The 22,235-nt window shown below is 43.9% G+C and overlaps 3 protein-coding genes across 5 annotated transcripts; all 3 read right to left on the reverse strand.

Annotated features, from left to right (window-relative positions):
• Window positions 1–722: 722 nt before the first annotated feature.
• Window positions 723–13,449, reverse strand: LOC146441591 (serpin B6-like). 2 transcript variants are annotated; one of them, XM_085052035.1, is made up of 8 exons: window positions 7,057–7,163; window positions 6,213–6,304; window positions 5,650–5,827; window positions 4,635–4,772; window positions 3,894–4,011; window positions 3,508–3,650; window positions 2,290–2,457; window positions 723–1,606 (listed from the first exon to the last, which is right to left on the reverse strand). In XM_085052035.1, exons 3-8 carry the CDS (start codon window positions 5,815–5,817, stop codon window positions 1,196–1,198), a joined length of 1,146 nt encoding a protein of 381 aa, XP_084908161.1. In that variant the 5' UTR covers window positions 5,818–5,827; window positions 6,213–6,304; window positions 7,057–7,163; the 3' UTR covers window positions 723–1,195. The 2 variants fall into 2 exon arrangements, with proteins under 2 accessions (XP_084908161.1, XP_084908162.1); XM_085052036.1 differs by lacking the exons at window positions 6,213–6,304; window positions 7,057–7,163 and adding an exon at window positions 13,325–13,449.
• Window positions 8,254–13,390, reverse strand: LOC146441592 (serpin B6-like). Its single transcript, XM_085052054.1, has 7 exons — window positions 13,325–13,390; window positions 12,751–12,928; window positions 11,732–11,869; window positions 10,998–11,115; window positions 10,624–10,766; window positions 9,412–9,579; window positions 8,254–8,728 (listed from the first exon to the last, which is right to left on the reverse strand). The coding sequence occupies exons 2-7, from the start codon at window positions 12,916–12,918 to the stop codon at window positions 8,321–8,323; spliced, it is 1,143 nt and encodes a 380-aa protein (XP_084908180.1). The 5' UTR covers window positions 12,919–12,928; window positions 13,325–13,390; the 3' UTR covers window positions 8,254–8,320.
• A 1,025-nt stretch (window positions 13,450–14,474) lies between the features above and the next one.
• LOC146441593 (serpin B6-like) lies at window positions 14,475–22,209 on the reverse strand. 2 transcript variants are annotated; one of them, XM_085052050.1, is made up of 8 exons: window positions 21,605–22,209; window positions 20,370–20,461; window positions 19,807–19,984; window positions 18,796–18,933; window positions 18,060–18,177; window positions 17,648–17,790; window positions 16,437–16,604; window positions 14,475–15,762 (listed from the first exon to the last, which is right to left on the reverse strand). In XM_085052050.1, the coding sequence occupies exons 3-8, from the start codon at window positions 19,972–19,974 to the stop codon at window positions 15,364–15,366; spliced, it is 1,134 nt and encodes a 377-aa protein (XP_084908176.1). In that variant the 5' UTR covers window positions 19,975–19,984; window positions 20,370–20,461; window positions 21,605–22,209; the 3' UTR covers window positions 14,475–15,363. The 2 variants fall into 2 exon arrangements, with proteins under 2 accessions (XP_084908176.1, XP_084908175.1); XM_085052049.1 differs by lacking the exon at window positions 21,605–22,209 and adding an exon at window positions 21,205–21,349.
• Window positions 22,210–22,235: the final 26 nt, after the last annotated feature.

The raw sequence follows: 22,235 nt of genomic DNA on the forward strand, positions 1-22,235 counted from the left end.
GGTGTTCTACACCCGCGGGACAAGCGAACCGCTGCTGCCCAGGGAGGCTGGTCTCTGCCTTCCCACCCTGCGTCTCGATTTATGCTCATCGTTTAGGTCAAAGTTATCTTCTTCGCTTTTTTTTTTTTTCTTTAAAAAAAACCCAAAACAAAACAAACTGCATGGAGGGTTTTCTTCGGTTTATCACGATCTTTGTTCTCCATCAACCCTAGGTCTGGCCCCCAGGACGTCCCCCACCCACAGTGCCCACATTGGCTTCAGGTACACAGCACCAGCCCTTTAACAGTAGTTTATGACATGAGTCCTGCTGACAAAAGTGTTGAGTCTCATCCCTCTCCCCTTCAAATAATGGTTTATTTGCTTCACCTGAGACAGCTGGGTTACTGTGCACTGAATAAAGGATAAGCCCATCTAGCACCTTTTGGATAATATCTAGCAGGTCTTGATTTGAAGTTGTGCACAAAACAAAGAGGAAACTTTGCAGTCCTGCCCAGAAAAAAAATTATTAGCTAGGGACCCCCTTGCTATAAATCCTTTCAAGGCCAGCCACGAATTCATGGTAACCCAAGTAAGCACCTCAGCTCTCACTGTCCAGAAAAATCTTGTTTAATGACGAATTCCAAACAAGCTACATAGAAGCTGGTATTACAAGACATAATTGGGGTTTTCATAGAACTGATTTTTAAAACTCTCTATAGTGAAAAAAAGAAACAGATCTCTACTGCACTTGCAGTCCTTTTATTATTTCAGAAAAAAAAGTGCAAAAACCATCCCCTTGTTAGAAAAGCAGTTTCAACTTTGGGATTATAGAGTTAAACTGCATTCTTTGGTAAAGACGTAGAACCAGGTGAAAGGTAATAAACTCAAGACCTCCTGTGGTGATGGCTCTCACCCCATAAACACTCTATAAGGATATCAGCTACAAAAACATTCTTGACTAAGTGCTGGTCCGATTATTAGCTGAAAAACCACATCCAGGCAGGATGCTCAGCCATACCTGGGACAGGCTGCCAAAGAGTCCTTTCAGCTCTAGGGAGTGAATCAAGGCAATCAACAGATGAGATTGGAAGATCAAGAACACAGAAGAGGTTCAGGCACAGCTGAAAGAGACAATTAGAGCAAAAGGAGTCACTCTGTTCCAGAGAAATGTAAATTTATTGTGTGATGGCACCTATGCTGCCAAGACATCTCCTCCTTAGGGACAGCAAAATCTGCCACAGAACAAAATGCTGGAAGTTTTGTTGTGCCGGATGAGGAAGAGGAAGGGATGATCTGCAGTGAACTCAGGAATTATCATTCTGGAACTAGAGCAGCAATTCGCCACCAGCCCAGTGGCAGCAGCTGCTTCAGTGCCTTCTTCATTGACTTCCACAAAGGATTTGTGAACCACTTCAGAGAGCACCAGGGCTTCTCCAGATGAAATTCCTGACAAGTCTGCCTTCCCCAGCTCAAATGCCTCAGCCATTCCCATGCTTCTCAAAATAGGTTTAAGATCATAATCTTCTTCCAGTTTAAATCTGGGTAAAGACACCACCACCTGTGTGGGCTTCATCATTTCAGGACTCATCCAATCCAGCAGCTTCTCATATGTAAGTTCAATCTCCAGCTGAAGAAAAAAATCCCAGAGTCACTTAATTGCAATGAAAAGATACTCAATATTGTATAGCCAGAAGAGTCATTACTCTGTTTGTGCATATAGCACATAACATTCATGTTTTTTTCCCCTTGGGTTTAGCAGGAAGACTGGATTTTTGTTTTCTTTACATTTTTAATACAGGGAGAAAATACATAGAAAACCTTAATAATAAACTCCTTGTCCAGACTGCCACAGAGCACAAACTTGTACCCTTATACTCACCTCAAAAGATATCCTTCCCTTTCCTGTGAGCCTCTTTGCAGGCAGGGAGCCACACACCACCTGACAGCTGCTCAGCACACAAGAGCCACAGCACAAGCCACAGCACTTCCAAAGAGCACAACCAAAATCCCCCTCTCCACATCCCAGCATCACCATACCATGCCTTCAGCAGCACCACAGCTGACCTCTGCTCCTGAGCAGGGCCAGCTCTTCTTCCACAGCCTCTGCCTAAGGCAGCAGCACACAGCCTGAGCAGCACTGACACAGGCTGGGGCACTCACTCTGGGGACAGGGAGGAAAGGGACATTTCTGCTGGCCTTGAGCACCAGGGACACAACAGCTCTGGAATTGAACTGCAGGTCTCACTGCAATATCACACTTGCTTCCCTGGAAGGATTCAGCCTGTCTTTGCACTCAGCTCCACAACTTACTCTTTCCAAGCCAGTGGATCCATCCTGGATTGCATCAGGGAGCAGGATGATCATGCTCAGTTCATTACCAACATAGGGCAGCTCAAGGATTTTGGTCTGCAAGGCCCCAGTATAGGTCATGTTAAATCTATCCTGCTTGAACATCATCTGCACAGGTCTGGTCTCCTTCTAGAAATACAGAAATGGTCAACAGTGAGTGCTGAGCGACTCTGCTGCTCTCAAACTACAAAGCAGGCAGCCAAGCTACTCAGGGCCTTTTAGAAATTGACCAAAAGAGAACTGATCACACACTACGAGTGCAGACTGACACAGCATGGCTATTTGTAAAGAATGAGGTAAAATCCTTCCGTGTGCACTACAATACACAATATTCCATCACAACTCAAGAGGCAGAATATTTATCAGCACTATATCCTGGTAGTGTTGCATTTTGAAACCTGGTTCTACCTTTGCACTGGTCCAGGGAATACAGAATGAAACAGTTTCTCCTGGATAATCCAGCCAGTCTTTTCAACACCTTCCAACAGGGAGAAGCAAAGGGTTGTAAAACCACATCAGTCCAGCAGTCCTAAAGTGCTGTTGTAGGTTGTGTGGGGTGAGCAGAAACATTCCCTTATTTAAAAAGTTGTATTAGCAGCTTCAAACATCCTTGGATTTATTTCACCACTGAGGAAGGGACAGTTTCAATGTCAGGCATAACAGCTTCAATTTTCCACAGTGTTTGCTTCCAGCAGGTGAGTCAAGGAAGGCACATTACCAGTTCTGGGTAAGGACACCTGGAGGCCAACCCAGAGCTGCAGGGAACCCTGAGGGGCAGCCATGGCCTGCCCATGACAGTGGCCAAGTCTTCCTCAAGAGCTCTCATCTACTTCTAGAAACAAGACTGCAGAGCACACATTTCTTCAAAGGACATTTTTTTTCCATTTATTTTGGATTGGTTCAGGGATAGAAATTAAACAAGAAAGCTCAGAGTGAAAAAGAGTTCAACGCACAAGTTGCCATACCTTTGTGCTATATTGAAGATTCTATTAATTATGTGAAGGTTCAGAGAAACTCAGCAAAGAGGGTGTTCATATGAAAGACGGAGGCAAAAGGAATTTCATACAAACTACCAAATGATGCCCTGCTTGAAAGACTTACGGTTTTTTCTTATATGTGTTCATTACAGAGTACTTCAGAGGAACAGCCTTTGCTTGTCAACAATTCAGTACATCATACCTTATTAATTTTGAATGGCCTTTCTCTGCTTCTCTCTTTCTTGAACTGCTTTTCCCAGTTGCCTTTGAAATAGATGGCATTCACCAACACAAGCCTGGTCAGGGAATCAAGAATCCCCTCTGCCAACAGGTTCTGAATTTTACCTGCATGATACAATGGAAAAAAACCACATTTTTTAATACTTTGACAAAGATCTAATTATTATGCAAGGTGCTATCTACTCCATAATTAATACACAACAGAGAAGAGAATTATGTAGCAGAGAGACCTAGAGCTCAGCATTTGAGTTTTTCAACTCAAATAACACAATTTTATATCCTGCCATAGGTGTTTACCCCAATAATGGCAGCCATTACACACAACTGGGCACTGGGCAAAGCACTCACCTTCAGTCCTTTCCTCTACCCAGCCATTGATTTGTTTCCTGCAATCCTCCCAAGCATGCACAAAGTCCATCTGCTCTAGTCCAGCCTGGTAGCATTTCTGACTCGACTCTATAAATGACTGACAGGGACATTCACAACACATTCTCAGCAAGAGATTTTACTCTCATTCAGACACAGAGGATTCTTACATTCCCCAAGAAAATCTGCCTCCTTTCCTACCCCAGCTTCATACAGAGTCAGTAAAGTTCTGGCTGACAAGTTCCTACTAGGATTTATTCCACTTCTTTCATCTAGGAATTGTCCTCTGTATGTGATTAAATCAAATGCCTGATGCACTGGGCTACAAACCTCGACAGCACTTCATGGAGAAAATGATGTGGCTAATTTTTTCTTGTTTTTATTTTATGCTTCAGGGACATAACATATGATTTTGTACATTTGTTTATAAGACTTTTGCTGAGAGATACATCAAACATTTCTTCCTAAGCCAAATATATGAATGGGTCACAGAACCCTCAAGTGATGCATTTTACCCCAGCTTGCACTATTCAGACAACAAGTTATCTGAAAGGAGAATCTCCACCAAGTTCAGACAACAGGCTCTGGCAGAATCTATTGCACTCCTGGTTCTCACACCAGAAAATTTGGAAGGAAAACTCCAAAGGCTGCTTTTGACCTCCAGAGGAAAGAGCTAGCAAGTACATCACCCTAAAAAATACCTCAAATTTCATGGCTACTTACTGGAAGAAACTCAAAGGTCTTTTCCCCATAAAGCCGGTTGGCAGTTCTCAGGATGTATTTGGTGTTTGGATCATTAATTTCAGAGAGAAGGGATTGATACCCATTGTGAGCATCCCGGGCATTGCTCAGAGAAAGCACCTGCACAGAGACAACATCCTCAGTGCTTGCACAAGTCATAAATTAGGGAGCAGCAGTCAGCAGTACTGATTTTCCTTCCCTCAAGCCAAGCAGCACAGGATCACAGGATGGCTGAGGTGGGAAGGGAGCTGTGGAGACAATCTGGTACAAAGCCCTGTCCCAGCAGGGGCATCTACAGCTGCTAGCCCAGGACTGTGTCCTCATGGATTTTCAGTATCTCCGACTGTGGCAAAAATACAACTTTGGAAAGCTTTTTTAAATGTAAATGGAAACAAAATATGAGTTTACACTTCTCTCCCAATTTGGCAAAGGAAGGAAACATCAGAACCAAAATGACTGCTTGTGCACCTAATGTTGCCAGTTCCTACATAAAACATATGCCAAATTTTATATATCATGAGAGTCATTTAAAAGAAAAGTAGTAAAGCAAGCTTTAGTTACTAGTTTGAAATGAAGACAGTGAGATTTCTTAAATAGTTTTTATATTCCTGGCTTCATTTTCTGAACATATATCAGGTTATATTAAGTCCTAACAAGGAAGCAGGAAAAAATACTTTCTATAGCCACCTATTGATCAAACCAATAAATAAAATTCCAGGTAACTCCCAATTACATATTAATGATGATCAGTCTAAAAAACAAAAATAAACACCCCACAAAAAAACCCAAGAACCTCTTCATTTCATACTGAACAAAGTTCAAATCGAAAAACTATGAAAACACAATCTTCTTACACACACACCAGAGGAAGAGCTCTGCTCTCTCAGACCACAGTGACAATCACAGTTTAGCACAAGAGCATGTCACAGACTATAAGACACATCTCTTGCTCATGTGCTCTCATCAAATGCCAGCCACTAAGTTTATTTTGACCTACCTTTCTTATTTCAGCTTCAGTGTTACCTCCTGAACCCAGCATAACCATAGACAAAGCAGAAGAAATACTAAATGGTGAAAAGAACACATTCTGACCACTTTTCTTCTCACACAGCTTTCTTAAGAGGTCCAGAGCAAAAGTGATATTTCCTGCACAGAGGCTTTCCATGCTTCTGAGCCTGGGACATAAAACACAGAACAAGGATGGAACAAACTCACTTGAATACAGAACAATTGTTTCTCCCTTTTACACTTCCTACAACAAACCACGCAGCAAATATCACGACTCACTTGGAAAATTATTAGTTCATTGGACACTGATTTGGTGGCACAAGCACCTGAAACCCCAAACTAAACATTTGAGTTATTTCAGCACTTTAGAGTCTGCTTCTGGATTTCAATCCAATACCTACACAGTGTGACATGTTCTATGCTTGTCAGGCACAAACAGCATTTTGTTCAGGATTTCCTGAAAGAAGTCTGTCTGGACTTCACACAGAAATAAACTGGGCCACCAGAAGAGCCAAATTTAGACATCAGAAGAGTAGAATTATGAACTCTTACCTTCTGTAATTCTGTAGACCTTCAGTACAAACTCAGCTTGCTTCGACGTGGGCAAGCTGAGTTTTAAACCTACCAGTCACGCACAGTTTTGCCTACAAGAAAGAAAATGGGCAAGAATTACATTGTCCCTGCAAAATTCTCTAAGAAAAATACCCCAAAAATAAAACCAATAAACCCAAAACCCACAAACAAACAAACAAAAACAACTTTAAAAACCCACATAAACAAAGAGACAAACAAAAACTCCCAAAACCACAGCCAATACAAAACAAAGCAAACTAAAAAACACAAAAAACCCCAGAACTCCACAAACAAACTGACAAAGAAACATTACAAAAATGCTACCAAAAAACTAAAAACCCCAACCAAAACCACAAAATATCAGTCACATGTAATACAATATTTCTTCCTAAGATAACCCATATATCCTTGCTTTAGTTATCATTCCAAGTTAATACCATTATATAAAAAAATATTCCTTGCCTTCTCACTGGAAATTGGAAGGATTTGTGCTGGCAAGACTACAGGTTAAAGCTCTTCAGCCTCACACATCCAGCACACCCCACACATCTCACACACACAGCAGCTTTCCCTTCACTTCTTAAAAGCAGAACTGCCAGATTTGGCTGCTTCCTTCCAGACCCAAATACGAGGAGGAGTTTGCATCAGAAATTGCTCATTTCCTGCACTGTCCTCCCACAGAAATTGCACGTATCACTATCAGCTCTTTCCAGCAGACAGACAATCGCAGGGCAGCTTTGAAATGTTCTTTTCCCAACCTCTAGGCTAAACAAACCACCCCCATCACCCGAACCCAAACCCAAACCAGTTCCCCCGAGCGCACCTTCGCTGCCCTTTCCTTACAGCACCTCGGCAAGCCTCGCACCCAAAGCCCTCCACAGCCCGCACCCCACGCTGCCCGACAGGCGCTCCGAGCTCGCGGAGAGAGGGACAATTTCCGCACTTCTCCCGTTCCGCCCCATTCCCCTAGGATGCCCCACGGGCGGGGCAGGGGCGGAGGCTGCCCTGCTCCTCTCCCGCCCCGCGCAGCTCCAGCGCAGCTCCAGCGCAGCCCAGGCCGCTTGGCTTCCTCCCTGCCCGCCGGGCGACAAGCGCCTGGGGCGGGACAGTGACACCGAGCCCTGCTGGCCTCTGGCCACAGCTCTTTTCCCCAGGCGGCAGCCTAAAGCATGCGTGTGTAATTCAGAGTTGGAAAGAGAGAAACAGACCCACGCAGTGCTTACACTTCCTTTATTATTCCAGGAACAAGATCCACAAAACACATCCCTGTGTAAGGAAAGCCTCTGTAGCTGTGTCTTTGGAATTATACAGGTACACCACAGTGTTCAAGAAAATACTAGATAAGGATTAATATAAAAAAGTACCAAAAAAATAGAAAAATCATGACTATGTCATTCAGATATTGCATAGGCACTGTGTGCTCCCTCATTACATTCTTTGTTCAAGGACATGAACCAAGTGACAGGCAATGAATCCAGGTGTCCTGGGTGATGAAACAAAGCTACTCAGCCCACAAATACCTCATAGGGACACCTGGTACAAAAGCATACTTTCATCTCCATTCTTGCCTCAGAGCTTCTCCACTTATTAGCCAAAAAAACACATCAGGCAGGATGCCCAGCAATACCTGGGACAGGCTGCCAAAGACTCCTTTCAGCTCTAGGGAATCTATCAAGGCAATAAGTGGATGAGACTGGAAGGAAAAAGGAGAGGGAAGCTACAAACGTGCTCCAGCCTTGTCACAAGCAGAAGGAACTCCTTCTCTCCCATGGGCTGTCACTCTGCCTGGTGGACACCAAAAGTGAAGTCAAGCACAGAAGAAGCACTCAAGGAGCAAGTGGGATGGTTCTTGAGTCAGCAAGAACCTGGAGAGCTCTGCACCCAAGGGCAGGGCTGGGAGGGCTTGGACATGGCAGGTTCATGCTTTGTCTAAGCAGCTGTGTTATTCTTGCCAAGTCTGAGATCAGGAGCACACAAGAGGTTCAGGCACAGCTGGAAGAGACAATTAGTGCAAAAGGAGTTGCTGTGTTCCAGGGAAATGTAAATTTATTGTGTGATGGCACCTATGCTGCCAAGACATCTCCTCCTTAGGGACAGCAAAATCTGCCACAGAACAAAATGCTGGAAGTTTTGTTGTGCCGGATGAGGAAGAGGAAGGGATGATCTACAGTGAATTCTGGAACTCTCAGTGCACAGCACTTTCGTTTTATCACTGCTGCTGTGGCAGCAGCTGCTTCAGTGCCTTCTTCATTGACTTCCACAAAGGCCTTGTGAACCACTTCAGAGAGCACCAGCTCATTGCCAGATGACATTCCTGAGAAGTCTGCCTGCCCCATGGCAAATGCCTTAGGCATTCCCATGCTGCTCAGAAGGGGCTTCAGATCATAATCTTCTTCCAGCTTAAATCTAGGTAAGGCTACTCGCACGTTTGTAGACTTCATCATTTGAGGACTGATCCAATCCATGAGCTTCTCATACGTAAGTTCTTCTTCCAGCTAAAGAAATATCCCAAAGTTTCTTAATTTCAAGGAGAAAATGGTCTGTATTTTATAGGCAAAAGAGCCATTACTACACATTTCCTCCCATGGAACATAACATGCATCTCTTTTTTCCCCTGGGATCTAGCATGAAAAATGCAGAGGCTTTCATTTCAATTTTTGTTATGGGAAGGAAATGCATAGAAAACATTATTAACAAATGCCTTGGTGCAGACTGCCTAACAGCCCAAACTTGTAACCCATCCTCACCACGAAAGAGATCCTTCCCTTTCCTAGGAGCCTCTTTGCAGGCAGGGAGCCACACACCACCTGACAGCTGCTCAGCACACAAGAGCCACAGCACAAGCCACAGCACTTCCAAAGAGCACAACCAAAATCCCCCTCTCCACATCCCAGCATCACCATACTATGCCTTCAGCAGCACCACAGCTGACCTCTGCTCCTGAGCAGGGTCAGCTCTTCTTCCACAGCCTCTGCCTAAGGCAGCAGCACACAGCCTGAGCAGCACTGACACAGGCTGGGGCACTCACTCTGGGGACAGGGAGGAAAGGGACATTTCTGCTGGCCTTGAGCACCAGGGACACAACAGCCCTGGAACTGAACTGCAGGTCTCCCTGCAATGTCACACTTGCTTCCCTGGAAGGATTCAGCCTGTCTTTGCACTCAGCTCCACAACTTACTCTTTCCAAGCCAGTGGATCCATCCTGGATTGCATCAGGGAGCAGGATGATCATGCTCAGTTCATTACCAACATAGGGCAGCTCAAGGATTTTGGTCTGCAAGGCCCCAGTATAAGCCATGTTAAATCTATCCTGCTTGAACATCATCTGCACAGGTCTGGTCTCCTTCTAGAAATACAGAAATGGTCAACAGTGAGTGCTGAGCGACTCTGCTGCTCTCAAACTACAAAGCAGGCAGCCAAGTTACTCAGGGCCTTTTAGAGTTTGACCAAAGAGCACTGATCACACACTACGAGAGCAGACTGACACAGCATGGCCTTTTGTAAAGAATAGGGTGAAATCCTTCCATGTGTACTAGCAATACACAATATTCCCTCACAACTCAAAAGGCAGAATATTCATCAGCACTATATCCTGGTGATGTTGCATCTTGAAACTTGGTTCTACCTTTGCACTGGTCCAGGGAATACAGAATGGAACAGCCTCTCTGGATAATCCAGCAATCTTTTCCAACACATTCTAACACAGAGAAGCAAAGGTGTCTAAAACCAAGACAGTTCAGCAGTCTGAAGCGTTGTCATATGTAGTCTGGGGTGGGCAGAAACATTCCCTTATTAAAAAAGTTGTATTAGCAGTTTCAAACATCCTTGGACTTATTTCACCACTGAGGAAGGGACAGTTTCAATGTCAGGCATAACAGCTTCAATTTTCCACAGTGTTTGCTTCCAGCAGGTGAGTCAAGGAAGGCACATTACCAGTTCTGGGTAAGGACACCTGGAGGCCAACCCAGAGCTGCAGGGAACCCTGAGGGGCAGCCATGGCCTGCCCATGACAGTGGCCAAGTCTTCCTCAAGAGCTCTCATCTACTTCTGAAACAAGACTGCAGAGCACACAGTTCTTCAAAGGACATTTGTTTTCCATTTATTTTGGATTGGTTCAGGGATAAAAATAGAGCAAGAAAGCTCAGAGTGAAGAAGATTTCAATTCAAAATTTGCCAGAACTTTTGCTATATTGAAGATTCTAGTAATGCTGTGAAAGTTCAGACAAACTCAGCAAAGAGGGTGTTCATATGAAAGACAGGGGGCATATAGAATTTCATACAAATTACCAAATGTAGCCCTGCTTGAAAACTTAGTTTTTTCTTATATGTGTTCATTACAGAGTACTTCAGAGGAACAGCCGTTGCTTGTCAGTAATTTAGCACATCATACCTTATTAATATGGAATGGCCATTCTGTGGTACTCCCCTTCTTGAACTGCTTTTCCCAGTTGCCTTTGAAATAGATGGCATTCACCAACACAAGCCTGGTCAGGGAATCAAGAATCCCCTCTGCCAACAGGTTCTGAATTTTACCTTTAGGACACACAGAAAGTAAAAATAAAAATAATTTAAGGGGTTGTACATGTATCTAATTATTATCCAAGAGACTATCTACGCTGCAATCAGTGAAGAGAATTATGTAGCAGACAGACCAAGAGCTCAGCACTTGTATTGCATGAATTCACATTCTTATATCCTGCCATAGGTGTTTACCCAAACAATGGCAGCCATTCAACACAACTGGGCACTGGGCAAAGCACTCACCTTCAGTCCTTTCCTCTACCCAGCCATTGATTTGTTTCCTGCAATCCTCCCAAGCATGTACAAAGTCCATCTGCTCTAGTCCAGCCTGGTAGCATTTCTGACTCGATTCTATAAATGACTGACAGCAACATCCACAACACATTCTCAGCAAGAGATTTTACTCTCATTCAGACACAGAGGATTCTTACATTCCCCAAGAAAATCTGCCTCATTTCCTCCCCCAGCTTCATACCGAGCCCGTAAAGTTCTGGCTGACAAGTTCTACTAGGAATTATACCACCTCTTTGAACTAGGAATTCTTATTTAATAAAATGCCTTATACACTCTACTACAAACTTTGACATCACTTCATTGAAAATGATGTGGCTAATTTTTTCTTGTTCTTATTTTATGCCTCAAGGACATAACATGATTTGATACATTTGTTTATAAGACTTTTGCTGAGAGATACATCGAACATTTCTTCTTTAGCCAAATACATGAATGGATCACAGAACCCTCAAGTGTACAGACTGATGGATTCTACCCCAATTTGCACTATGCAAAGCACAGGTTATCTAAAAGCAGATTCTCCACCAAGTTCAGACAACAGGCTCTGGCAGAATCTATTGCTGTCCTGCCTCTCACACCAGAAAATTTGGAAGGAAAACTCCAAAGGCTGCCTTGGACCTCCTTAGGAAAGAGCTAGCAAGTACATCACCCTAAGAAATGCCTCAAATTTCATGGCTACTTACTGGAAGAAACTCAAAGGTCTTTTCCCCATAAAGCCGGTTGGCAGTTCTCAGGATGTATTTGGTGTTTGGATCATTAATTTCAGAGAGAAGGGATTGATACCCATTGTGAGCATCCTGGGCATTGCTCAGAGAAAGCACCTGCACAGAGACAACATCCTCAGTGCTTGCACAAGTCATAAATTAGGGAGCAGCAGTCAGCAGTACTGATTTTCCTTCCCTCAAGCCAAGCAGCACAGGATCACAGGATGGCTGAGGTGGGAAGGGAGCTGTGGAGACAATCTGGTACAAAGCCCTGTCCCAGCAGGGGCATCTACAGCTGCTAGCCCAGGACTGTGTCCTCATGGATTTCCAGTATCTCCAACAATGGCAATAATATAAATTTTGAGAAACTTCTAGAAATGGAAAAACAAAAAACCAGCAGGGTTTTCTCCTCTTCCCAAACTTGCTTAAGAGCCAAACATCAGAACCAAAATGACTGCTTGTGCATTTATTATTGTCAGGTCATACATATAACACATGGCAGGTCATATTTGCTACCTAAGCAAGTTTAAAACAAAAAAGTGTAAAGCAAACTACCAGTTTTATATTCAGTCACTGTGGATTTTTTACGTGTCTGGCTACATTTTCAAAAAGAGAATATTGTCTGATGTTAAGCCCAAACAAGGAAAAAGTAGATAATATTTTAAATAGCCACCTAATGATCAAGGCAACCCGGAAAAAAAAAAAAAAAAAAGAAAAACTCATAACCGCCTAATTACATATTACAGAACATCTTTCTCAAAAACTAAAGAAAGCTTCCCCCCAAAAGCTTCCCCCCAACATTTAATACTAAAGGAATCTTTCCCTTTACAAACAAGAAAAATTGGTTCTGCTGACACACACACCAGAGGAAGAGCTCTGCTCTCTCAGACCACAGTGACAATCACAGTTTAGCACAAGAGCATGTCACAGACTATAAGACACATCTCTTGCTCATGTGATCTCATCAAATGCCAGCCACTAAGTTTATTTTGACCTACCTTTCTTATTTCAGCTTCAGTGTTACCTCCTGAACCCAGCATAACCATAGACAAAGCAGAAGAAATACTAAATGGTGAAAAGAACACATTCTGACCACTTTTCTTCTCACACAGCTTTCTTAAGAGGTCCAGAGCAAAAGTGATATTTCCTGCACAGAGGCTTTCCATGCTTCGGAGCCTGGGATATAAAACACAAAACAAGAATGGATCAAACTTATTTGAATACAGAACAGCTGTTTCTGCTTTTTACACTTGCCAGCACAAACTAGGCAGCAAATGTCATAACTCAATTGGAAAATTATCAGCTGACTTGACGCTGATTTGGTGGCACCAATGCACAAGAACTTGCAATCCCAAACAACACATTTGAGTTATTTCAGCACTTTAGAGTCTCCTTCTGGATTTCAATCCAATTACCTACACAGTGTGACATCTTTTGAGGTGATCAGGCACAACAGCATTTTGTTCAGGACTTAGTGCAAGAAGTCTCTCTTGACTTCCACAGAAAATCACTTTCCTGTTTAGGGCCACCAGAGCCAAAGTCAGACATCAGAAAGGTGGAATTAACACTTACCTTCTGTAACTCTATAGACCTTCACTGGTACCTGCAGCTTGCATCAATGTGTGCACACGAGGATTTAAACCTACCAGCCAGGCTGGGAGGAGTCAGCAGAGTGACGTTGCCTACAAGGAAGTAAACTACCAAGAATTTCATTGTCACTGCAACGTTGTCTTACCAAAGGGAAAAAAAAAAAAGAAAAGAAAACTAAACAAAAAAACAGAGGAACAGAAAAAAACAACAGAAACAAAGGAAAAGAATCCCCAAACAAATTAGAAAACCCCAACCAAACAGAGCAAAAATCAGTCACATTGTACTACTATATTTCTTCACCTCATTACACATATGTATTACAACCCTACTGATCACTCCAAGTTAATACCATTATCTAAAAGAAAATTCCTTGCCTTCGAGCTGGAAATTGGAAGGCTTTGTTCTGACAAGACTGTGGGTTAAAGTTCTTCTGCCTCACACATCCAGCACACCCCACACATCTCACACACACAGCAGCTTTCCCTTCGCTTCTTAAAAGCAGAACAGTCAGATTTGGCTGCTTCCTTCCAGACCCAAATACGTGGAGGAGTTTGCATCAGAAATTGCTCATTTCCTGCACGGTCCTTCCACAGAAATTGCACGTATCACTATCAGCTCTTTCCAGCAGACAGACAATCGCAGGGCAGCTTTGAAATGTTCTTTTCCCAACCTCTAGGCTAAACAAACCACCCCCATCACCCGAACCCAAACCCAAACCAGTTCCCCAGAGCGCACCTTCGCTGCCCTTTCCTTACAGCACCTCGGCAAGCCTCGCACCCAAAGCCCTCCACAGCCCGCACCCCACGCTGCCCGACAGGCGCTCCGAGCTCGCGGAGAGAGGGAAAATTTCCGCACTTCTCCCGTTCCGCCCCATTCCCCTAGGATGCCCCACGGGCGGGGCAGGGGCGGAGGCTGCCCTGCTCCTCTCCCGCCCCCCACCCAGCGCAGCTCCAGCGCAGCTCCAGCGCAGCCCAGGCCGCTTGGCTTCCTCCCTGCCCGCCGGGCGACAAGCGCCTGGGGCGGGACAGTGACACCGAGCCCTGCTGGGCTCTGGCCACAGCTCTTTTCCCCAGGCGGCAGCCTAAAGCATACGTGTGTAATTCAGAGTTGGAAAGAGAGAAACAGACCCACGCAGTGCTTACACTTCCTTTATTATTCCAGGAACAAGATCCACAAAACACATCCCTGTGTAAGGAAAGCCTCTGCAGCTGTATCTTTGGAATTATACAGGTACACCACGGTGTTCAAGAAAATATTACTAGGATTAATATAAAACAGTAGCAAAAAACAAAAATAATAGAAAAAAGACCACTTTTTCGTTTAAATATTGCATAGGCACTGTGTGCTCCCTCATGACATTCTTTGTTCAAGGACATGAACCAAGTGACAGGCAATGAATCCAGGTGTCCTGGGTGATGAAACAAAGCTACTCAGCCCACAAATACCTCATAGGGACACCTGGTACAAAAGCATACTTTCATTCCCATTCTTGCCTCAGAGCTTCTCCACTTATTAGCAAAAAAACCACATCTAGGCAGGATGCTCAGCAATACCTGGGACAGGCTGCCAAAGACTCCTTTCAGCTCTAGGGAATCTATCAAGGCAATAAATGGATGAGACTGGAAGGAAAAAGGAGAGGGAAGCTACAAACATGCTCCAGCCTTGTCACAAGCAGAAGGAACTCCTTCTCTCCCATGGGCTGTCACTGCCTGACTCTGCCTGATTGACACCAAAAGTGAAGTCAAGCACAGAAGCAGCATTCATGGAGCAAGTGGGATGGTTCTTGTGTCAGCAAGAACCTGGAGAGCTCTGTACCCAGGGGCAGGGCTGGGAGGGCTTGGACATGGCAGGTTCATGCTTTGTCTAAGCAGCTATGTTATTCTTGCCAAGCCTGAGATCAGGAGCACACAAGAGGTTCAGGCACAGCTGGAAGAGACAATTAGTGCAAAAGGAGTTGCTGTGTTCCAGGGAAATGTAAATTTATTGTGTGATGGCACCTATGCTGCCAAGACATCTCCTCCTTAGGGACAGCAAAATCTGCCACAGAACAAAATGCTGGAAGTTTTGTTGTGCCGGATGAGGAAAAGGAAGGGATGATCAGCAATGAATTGCGGTACATAGCACAATGGAATTAAACGTGCTGCTGTGGCAGCAGCTGCTTCAGTGCCTTCTTCATTGACTTCCACAAAGGCCTTGTGAACCACTTCAGAGAGCACCAGCTCATTGCCAGATGACATTCCTGACAAGTCTGCCTTTCCAAATTCGAAGACATCAGCCATTCCCATGCTTCTCAGAACAGGTTTAAGATCATAATCTTCTTCCAGTTTAAATCTAGGTAAAGACACCATTACCTCTGTAGACTTCATCATTTCAGGACTGATCCAATCCATCAGCTTCTCATATGTAAGTTCTCTTTCCAGCTGAAGAAAAATCCCAAAGTTACTCAATTGCAATGAGAATTGAGTCAATATTACATAGCCAAAGTAGTGATGATGGTTTTTTCACATAGCATGTAACATGCAAAATTTTTCCCACTGGGTTTAACATGAAGAGTGGGAGAGTTTATTTTAATTTTTAATATAGGAAGGAAATGCACAGAATACCTTACTAATAAACTCCTTGTCCAGACTGCCAAACAGCCCAAACTTGCATAATATCCTCTCCACAAAACAGATACTACCCTTTCCTGGGAGCCTCTTTGCAGGCAGGGAGCCACACACCACCTGACAGCTGCTCAGCACACAAGAGCCACAGCACAAGCCACAGCACTTCCAAAGAGCACAACCAAAATCCCCCTCTCCACATCCCAGCATCACCATACTACGCCTTCAGCAGCACCACAGCTGACCTCTGCTCCTGAGCAGGGCCAGCTCTTCTTCCACAGCCTCTGCCTAAGGCAGCAGCACACAGCCTGAGCAGCACTGACACAGGCTGGGGCACTCACTCTGGGGACAGGGAGGAAAGGGACATTTCTGCTGGCCTTGAGCACCAGGGACACAACAGCCCTGGAACTGAACTGCAGGTCTCCCTGCAATGTCACACTTGCTTCCCTGGAAGGATTCAGCCTGTCTTTGCACTCAGCTCCACAACTTACTCTTTCCAAGCCAGTGGATCCATCCTGGATTGCATCAGGGAGCAGGATGATCATGCTCAGTTCATTACCAACATAGGGCAGCTCAAGGATTTTGGTCTGCAAGGCCCCAATATAGGCCATCTTAAACCAATCCTCTGTGAACATCATCTGCACAGGTCTGGTCTCCTTCTAGAAATACCGAAATGGTCAACAGTGAGTGCTGAGCAACTCTGCTGCTCTGAAAGTAAAAAGCAGGCAGCCAAGCTACTCAGGGAATTTTAGAATTTGACCAAAGAGAACTGATCACACACTATAAGTGCAGACAGACACAGCATGGCTTTTGCAAAGAATGTGGTAAAATCCTTCCATGTGCAGCAGCAATACACAATATTCCATCACAACCTAAAAGGCAGAATATTTATCAGCACTATATCCTGGTGGTGTTGCATTTTGAAACCTGGTTCTACCTTTGCACTGGTCCAGGGAATACAAAATGAAACAGTCGCTCTGCATAGCCCAGCCAGCCTTTTCAACACCTTCCAACAGGGAGAAGCAAAGGAGTCTAAAACCACGTCAGTCCAGCGGTCTCTGAACTGCTGTTTTAGGTAGTGTGGGGAGAGAAGAAATATTCCCTTATTTAAAAAGTTGTATTAGCAGTTTCAAACATCCTTGGATTTATTTCACCACTGAGGAAGGGACAGTTTCAATGTCAGGCATAACAGCTTCAATTTTCCACAGTGTTTGCTTCCAGCAGGTGAGTCAAGGAAGGCACATTACCAGTTCTGGGTAAGGACACCTGGAGGCCAACCCAGAGCTGCAGGGAACCCTGAGGGGCAGCCATGGCCTGCCCATGACAGTGGCCAAGTCTTCCTCAAGAGCTCTCATCTACTTCTAGAAACAAGACTGCAGAGCACAGAGGTGTAATTTGCTTTCCAATTATATTGCTACGGCTCAAGGGCAGAAATTAGCAAGAAAGCACTGACTAAAGAGGACTTATATTCACAAGTTTTCACACTTGTCTCTGTGCCACATTAATGGTTCTAGTAATGATGTGAAAGATCAGAGAAACTCAGCAAAGAGGGTATTTATATGAAAGACAGGGGGCATACAGAATTTCATACAACCTACCCATGGTAACCCTGCTTGAAAGATCTAAGATTTTCTTAAAGGTGTTCATTTCAGAAGAATTCAGAGGAACAGCCTTTGCTTGTCAGTAATTTAGCACATCATACCTTATTAATTTGGAATGGCATTTCTGCAGTACTCTCTTTCCTGAAAGGCTTTTCCCAGTTGCCTTTGAAATAGATGGCATTCACCAACACAAGCCTGGTCAGGGAATCGAGAATCCCCTGTGCCAACAGGTTCTGAATTTTACCTTTAGGACACACAGAAAATAAAAATAAAAATAATTTCAGGGGTTGTACATGTATCTAATTATTATGTAGGGGACTATCTACTCTACCATTAATACACAACAGCAATAGGGACAAGGAAGGGGAGAGGGAAAGGGAGGGAAGAGAATCACCTACGAGACAGACCAAGAGCTCAGCATTTGGATTATTTTAATTCTTATATCCTGCCATAGGTGTTTACCCAAACAATGACAGCCATTCAACACAACTGGGCACTGGGCAAAGCACTCACCTTCAGTCTTTTCCTCTACCCATCCATTGATTTGTTTCCTGCAATCCTCCCAAGCATGCACAAAGTCCATCTGCTCTAGTCCAGCCTGGTAGCATTTCTGACTCGACTCTATAAATGACTGACAGGGACATTCAAAACATATTTTGAGCAAGAGATTTAACTCTCATTCAGACACAGAGGATTCTTACATTCCCCAAGGAAATTTACCTCATTTCCTCCCCCAGCTTCATATAGAGCCCATAAAGTTCTGACTCACAAGTTCCAAGTAGGAATTATACCACTTTTTTGAAATAGGAATTGTTATTAAATCAAATGGCTTATACACTCTACTGCAAACTTTGACATCACTTCATTGGAAATGATATGGGTAATTTTTTCTTGTTCTTATTTTATGCTTCAGGGCCATAACATATGATTTTGTACATTTATTTATAAGCCTTTTGCTCAGAGATACATTGAACATTTCTCCCTCAGCCAAATATATGAATGGATCACAGAACCCTCAAGTGTACAGACTGATGCATTTTACCCCAATTTGCACTATGCAAAACAGAAATTATCTAAATGAGAATCCCCACCAAGTTCACACAACAGGCTCTGGCAGAATCTATTGCTCTCCTGCCTCTCATACCAAAAAATTTGGAAGGAAAACTCCAAAGGCTGCCTTGGACCTCCTTAGGAAAGGGCTAGCAAGTACATCACCCTAAGAAATTACACCAATTTCATGGCTACTTACTGGAAGAAACTCAAAGGTCTTTTCCCCATAAAGCCGGTTGGCAGTTCTCAGGATGTATTTGGTGTTTGGATCATTAATTTCAGAGAGAAGGGATTGATACCCATTGTGAGCATCCCGGGCATTGCTCAGAGAAAGCACCTGCACAGAGACAACATCCTCAGTGCTTGCACAAGTCATAAATTAGGGAGCAGCAGTCAGCAGTACTGATTTTCCTTCCCTCAAGCCAAGCAGCACAGGATCACAGGATGGCTGAGGTGGGAAGGGAGCTGTGGAGACAATCTGGTACAAAGCCCTGTCCCAGCAGGGGCATCTACAGCTGCTAGCCCAGGACTGTGTCCTCATGGATTTCCAGTATCTCCAACAATGGCAATAATATAAATTTTGAGAAACTTCTAGAAATGGAAATAAACCCCTGTGTTTTCACTCCTCTCCCAATTTGCAAAGGAAGCAAACATCAGAACCAAAATGACTGCTTGTGCACCTAATGTTGCCAGTTCCTACATAAAACACATGCCGAATTTTATATATCATGAGAGTAATTTAAAAGAAAAGTAGTAAAGCAAGCTTTAGTTACTAGTTTGAAATGAAGACAGTGAGATTTCTTAAATAATTTTTATGTTCCTGGCTTCATTTTCTGAACATATATCAGGTTATATTAAGTCCTAACAAGGAAGCAGGAAAAAATACTTTCTATAGCCACCTATTGATCAAACCAATAAATAAAATTCCAGGTAACTCCCAATTACATATTAATGATGATCAGTATAAAAACCAAAAATAAACACCACACAACAAAACCCAAGAACCTCTACATTTCATACTGTACAAAGTTCAAATCGAAAAAACTATGAAAACACAATCTTCTTACACACACACCAGAGGAAGAGTTCTGCTCTCTCAGACCACAGCGACAATCACAGTTTAGCACAAGAGCATGTCACAGACTATAAGACACATCTCTTGCTCATGTGCTCCTCTCAAATGCCATCCACTAAGTTTATTTTGACCTACCTCTCGTATTTCAGCTTCAGTGTTACCTCCTGAACCCAGCATAACCATAGACAAAGCAGAAGAAATACTAAACGGTGAAAAGAACACATTCTGACCACTTTTCTTCTCACACAGCTTTCTTAAGAGGTCCAGAGCAAAAGTGGTATTTCCTGCACAGAGGCTTTCCATGCTTCTGAGTCTGGGACATAAAACACAGAACAAGAATGGATCAAACTCACTTGAACACAGAACAATTGTTTCCCCCTTTTACACTTCCTACAACAAACCACGCAGCAAGTATCATGACTCACTTGGAAAATTATCAGTTCATTGGATGCTGATCTGGAGGCACAAGTACCTGAAACCCCAAACTAAACATTTGAGTTATTTCAGCAATTTCGAGTCTGCTTCTGGATTTCAATCCAATACCTACACAGTGTGACATCTTCTGTGCCTGTCAGGCACAAACAGCATTTTGTTCAGGATTTCCTGAAAGGAGTCTCTCTGGACTTCACACAGAAAAAAACTGGGCCACCAGCAGAGCCAAAGTTAGACATCAAAACAGTAGAATTATGAACTCTTACCTTCTGTAATTCTGTAGACCTTCAGTACAAACTCAGCTTGCTTCGACGTGGGCAAGCTGAGTTTTAAACCTACCAGTCACGCACAGTTTTGCCTACAAGAAAGAAAATAGGCAAGAATTACATTGTCCCTGCAATATTCTCTAACAAAAATACCCCAAAAATAAAACCAAGAAACCCAAAACCCACAAACAAACAAACAAAAACAACTAAAAAAACCCACAAAGAGACAAACAAAAACCCCAAAAAACCACACCCAATACAAACCAAACCAAACTAAAAAAAAAAAAACCCAGAACTCCACAAACAAACTGACGAAGAAACATTACAAAAATGCTACCAAAAAACTAAAAACCCCAACCAAAACCACAAAATATTAGTCACATGTAATACAATATTTCTTCCTAAGATAACCCATATATCCTTGTTTTAGTTATCATTCCAAGTTAATACCATTACATAAAAAAATATTCCTTGCCTTTTCACTGGAAATTAGAAGGATTTGTGCTGGCAAGACTACAGGTTAAAGCTCTTCAGCCTCACACATCCAGCACACCCCACACATCTCACACACACAGCAGCTTTCCCTTCGCTTCTTAAAAGCAGAACAGTCAGATTTGGCTGCTTCCTTCCAGACCCAAATACGTGGAGGAGTTTGCATCAGAAATTGCTCATTTCCTGCACGGTCCTTCCACAGAAATTGCACGTATCACTATCAGCTCTTTCCAGCAGACAGACAATCGCAGGGCAGCTTTGAAATGTTCTTTTCCCAACCTCTAGGCTAAAAAACCACCCCCATCACCCGAACCCAAACCCAAACCAGTTCCCCAGAGCGCACCTTCGCTGCCCTTTCCTTACAGCACCTCGGCAAGCCTCGCACCCAAAGCCCTCCACAGCCCGCACCCCACGCTGCCCGACAGGCGCTCCGAGCTCGCGGAGAGAGGGAAAATTTCCGCACTTCTCCCGTTCCGCCCCATTCCCCTAGGATGCCCCACGGGCGGGGCAGGGGCGGAGACTGCCCTGCTCCTCTCCCGCCCCGCGCAGCTCCAGCGCAGCTCCAGCGCAGCCCAGGCCGCTTGGCTTCCTCCCTGCCCGCCGGGCGACAAGCGCCTGGGGCGGGACAGTGACACCGAGCCCTGCTGGCCTCTGACCACAGCTCTTTTCCCCAGGCGGCAGCCTAAAGCATACGTGTGTAATTCAGAGTTGAAAAGAGAGAAACAGACCCACGCAGTGCTTACACTTCCTTTATTATTCCAGGAACAAGATCCACAAAACACATCCCTGTGTAAGGAAAGCCTCTGCAGCTGTGTCTTTGGAATTATACAGGTACACCACGGTGTTCAAGAAAATACTAGATAAGGATTAATATAAAACAACAGCAAAAAAAAAAAAAAAGAAAAATCATGACTATGTCATTCAGATATTGCATAGCCACTGTGTGCTCCCTCATTACATTCTTTGTTCAAGGACATGAACCAAGTGACAGGCAATGAATCCACAAGTCCTGGGTGATGAAACAAAGCTACTCAGCCCACAAATACCTCATAGGGACACCTGGTACAAAAGCATACTTTCATTCCCATTCTTGCCTCAGAGCTTCTCCACTTATTAGCCAAAAAAACACATCAGGCAGGATGCTCAGCAATACCTGGGACAGGCTGCCAAAGACTCCTTTCAGCTCTAGGGAATCTATCAAGGCAATAAATGGATGAGACTGGAAGGAAAAAGGAGAGGGAAGCTACAAACATGCTCCAGCCTTGTCACAAGCAGAAGGAACTCCTTCTCTCCCATGGGCTGTCACTGCCTGACTCTGCCTGATTGACACCAAAAGTGAAGTCAAGCACAGAAGCATTCATGGAGCAAGTGGGA

The sequence above is a fragment of the Lichenostomus cassidix genome, chromosome 2 (assembly GCF_008360975.1).
Source record: "Lichenostomus cassidix isolate B80296 chromosome 2, HeHo_3.0, whole genome shotgun sequence".
Classification (NCBI taxonomy): domain Eukaryota; kingdom Metazoa; phylum Chordata; class Aves; order Passeriformes; family Meliphagidae; genus Lichenostomus; species Lichenostomus cassidix.

Excerpts from the sequence above, each read along its gene's own strand:
- LOC146441591 (XM_085052036.1), bottom strand. The coding sequence starts at position 5,817 with ATGGAAAGCCTCTGTGCAGGAAATATCACTTTTGCTCTGGACCTCTTA. Across the intron at positions 4,773-5,649 it reads CTGAAGCTGAAATAAGAAAG|GTGCTTTCTCTGAGCAATGC; the intron begins GTAGGTCAAAAT and ends GTCTCTGTGCAG. Across the intron at positions 1,607-2,289 it reads GATCCACTGGCTTGGAAAGA|CTGGAGATTGAACTTACATA; the intron begins GTAAGTTGTGGA and ends TTTTTTCTTCAG.
- LOC146441592 (XM_085052054.1), bottom strand. The coding sequence starts at position 12,918 with ATGGAAAGCCTCTGTGCAGGAAATATCACTTTTGCTCTGGACCTCTTA. Across the intron at positions 11,116-11,731 it reads AGACCTTTGAGTTTCTTCCA|TCATTTATAGAATCGAGTCA; the intron begins GTAAGTAGCCAT and ends TGTTGCTGTCAG. Across the intron at positions 9,580-10,623 it reads GGCCATTCCATATTAATAAG|AAGGAGACCAGACCTGTGCA; the intron begins GTATGATGTGCT and ends CTGTATTTCTAG.
- LOC146441593 (XM_085052050.1), bottom strand. The coding sequence starts at position 19,974 with ATGGAAAGCCTCTGTGCAGGAAATACCACTTTTGCTCTGGACCTCTTA. Across the intron at positions 18,178-18,795 it reads AGACCTTTGAGTTTCTTCCA|TCATTTATAGAGTCGAGTCA; the intron begins GTAAGTAGCCAT and ends TGTCCCTGTCAG. Across the intron at positions 15,763-16,436 it reads GATCCACTGGCTTGGAAAGA|CTGGAAAGAGAACTTACATA; the intron begins GTAAGTTGTGGA and ends ATTTTTCTTCAG.